Source organism: Olea europaea, unplaced genomic scaffold (genome assembly GCF_002742605.1).
Source record: "Olea europaea var. sylvestris unplaced genomic scaffold, O_europaea_v1 scaffold19597, whole genome shotgun sequence".
NCBI classification, from domain to species: domain Eukaryota; kingdom Viridiplantae; phylum Streptophyta; class Magnoliopsida; order Lamiales; family Oleaceae; genus Olea; species Olea europaea.
The window spans coordinates 1-2,010 of record NW_019237443.1 but is presented as its reverse complement, the minus strand read 5'-3'; the positions used below and the strand labels follow the sequence as shown (position 1 = coordinate 2,010).

General features: G+C 35.0%; 1 protein-coding gene across 1 annotated transcript; it reads right to left on the bottom strand.

Annotated features, from left to right (window-relative positions):
• Positions 1-42: 42 nt before the first annotated feature.
• Positions 43-1,949, bottom strand: LOC111379265 (protein PTST homolog 2, chloroplastic-like; the record flags this gene model as incomplete). Its single annotated transcript, XM_023002622.1, has 5 exons — positions 43-128; positions 713-860; positions 943-1,088; positions 1,440-1,651; positions 1,738-1,949. Coding segments are annotated over 5 exons (804 nt in total), but the record flags the coding sequence as incomplete, so codon positions are not given.
• Between the last annotated feature and the right edge of the window lie 61 nt (positions 1,950-2,010).

Below are 2,010 nucleotides of genomic sequence, written 5' to 3'. Positions count from 1 at the left end.
AGATTCTTCAACTAAATTATGTCATCATAGAATAACATGCACCAACGAATCTTATCTTTGGTGTGTCTTGTGAATTCATCTATGATTATAGCTAAAAGACAAGGAGCTAGGTATCTGTTAGCACAATCCTAAAGTTATAGAAAATTGTTGACTAATGAGGCCACTAGATCTTACACTTGTGACTTTTACATTATGCATATCCGTAATGATGTTGATATATCCAATTGAAATTCATTCTCTTAGCACCAGCTATTTATCTAATGGAAAAACCTATCATAGCTTTTCTTCTAAATCAATAGAATTAAAATCTTGTTTCTTTTATCTTTACTTCTCCATCAATTCATGAAGTAGGAAAATGACTTCAATGGTAGATCTCCTGGTTAGTCAACCAAAAATTTTCACCCCAAGACCTTGGACTTTCACCTTAATCTATGTTCAATCACCTTCTCCCATAATTTCTTATTATGAATCGTGACCTTAGAACCTCCATAATTTGTACAAGCTCAAATATCTCCATTTTTGAACAACAAGCACTGCATTTTTTCCCCATTCATCTTAAAATTTTAACAAGTTCATATAGCAAAATCCCCAATCACCCATGAAAGCATCTAAAGTGGGAAAAACAAAGTTAATATAGCAAGCAAACTGAGTATACAAACGAGAAAAATAACTTCCTATTTCCCACTAAACATTGTAGAAGAAGCTATATAACCTTAGTTGTCCAACCATCAAAAGAACCCGCTAAGAGAACCTCTGAAGCTGAATTAGGCCAAACTATGCAGGCAGTACGAAGAAGTTGCAAAGCTTTATGGGCATCGTTGATCTTCTTCTGCTTCTCTTCCACTATCCTCTGTGCATCACTGCAAAAGTATGGTAAGGATGTGATAAGTGCTGCTTAAAAAACTAGGAAGTAGAAATCATCAACTGAATTAGATCAACTACATTATTGCTAATGCCATTTTCCCCTCTAATACAGCAAGTTTTGCTCGTATTGATCGCAATCTCTCCTGGGCATTCATGTACTCGTTCTCTTGGAACTCCCACGCATCAGAAAGGTTTTGCAAATCATTGGAGGAGCTTTCACTAACCTGATTAAGAAATCAGTCATTGATTGAACAACAGCCCACAAAAACCTTTTTCCAGATGAATGAAAGAAGGTAATTGTTATTGTTTAATTGTAAAATGCATTTTAAGATGAATAACCATAATAAAACATTTATATTCTTCCATGCGAAATATGTAAAATCAACCCAACAGCAATTAGCTCGCACATTCATTTCATTTTCTGTTCTAGATTAAATATAGTAATTTATGACTTGTATACGACAAGCTTTGACTACAGTATTTTTATTTATTCCCATTGATTGTAATGAATGTCCGAAACTTATGGAATCCACAGTAACAGGGTAAAAAGAATTATGCATGAGTAACAAGCATACCTTGTCTAATACATACTCTTCTCTTTTAGACCTCAAGGAATCAAGAGCTGTGTTAAGCTCACATTCGAGGTGCCGAAGGCGAGTTCGTATCTGATTGTGATTGATATCATGTCTGTCCAGAGCAGGGATATTCTCTATACTTGCAGTTATACCATTGTTGACAGCTTCTTTATTTTGTACCACTTGATTTTTGCTGTATGAAACCTCCACAGCTGCACATTTTAAGGACTTCAAGATATTGACAAACCAGAGTAGTGTAAAATTCCCTATACATACAACTAGAATATAGATCAAGTACCTTCCAATTTGGTATCTTGGAAGCCTTCCTGCTGAATGCTCCAACTTCTCCATGTTTCTGGCTGAATATTGGGGGTAATCTTTCCTCCTGAATTATTAATTACACCTTTCACAGGAATACTTGATGTGAATCTGGTGTTTTGCCCAGCATCAGCGCTGTCTTTTACAATTACAGTAAACACAATGTATGGCTTTAGAATGCACGAATACAAACTAAATCAAGACCATTTGATCATCAATATCAATAATAATAGTGACACTTTGGAATGTACAA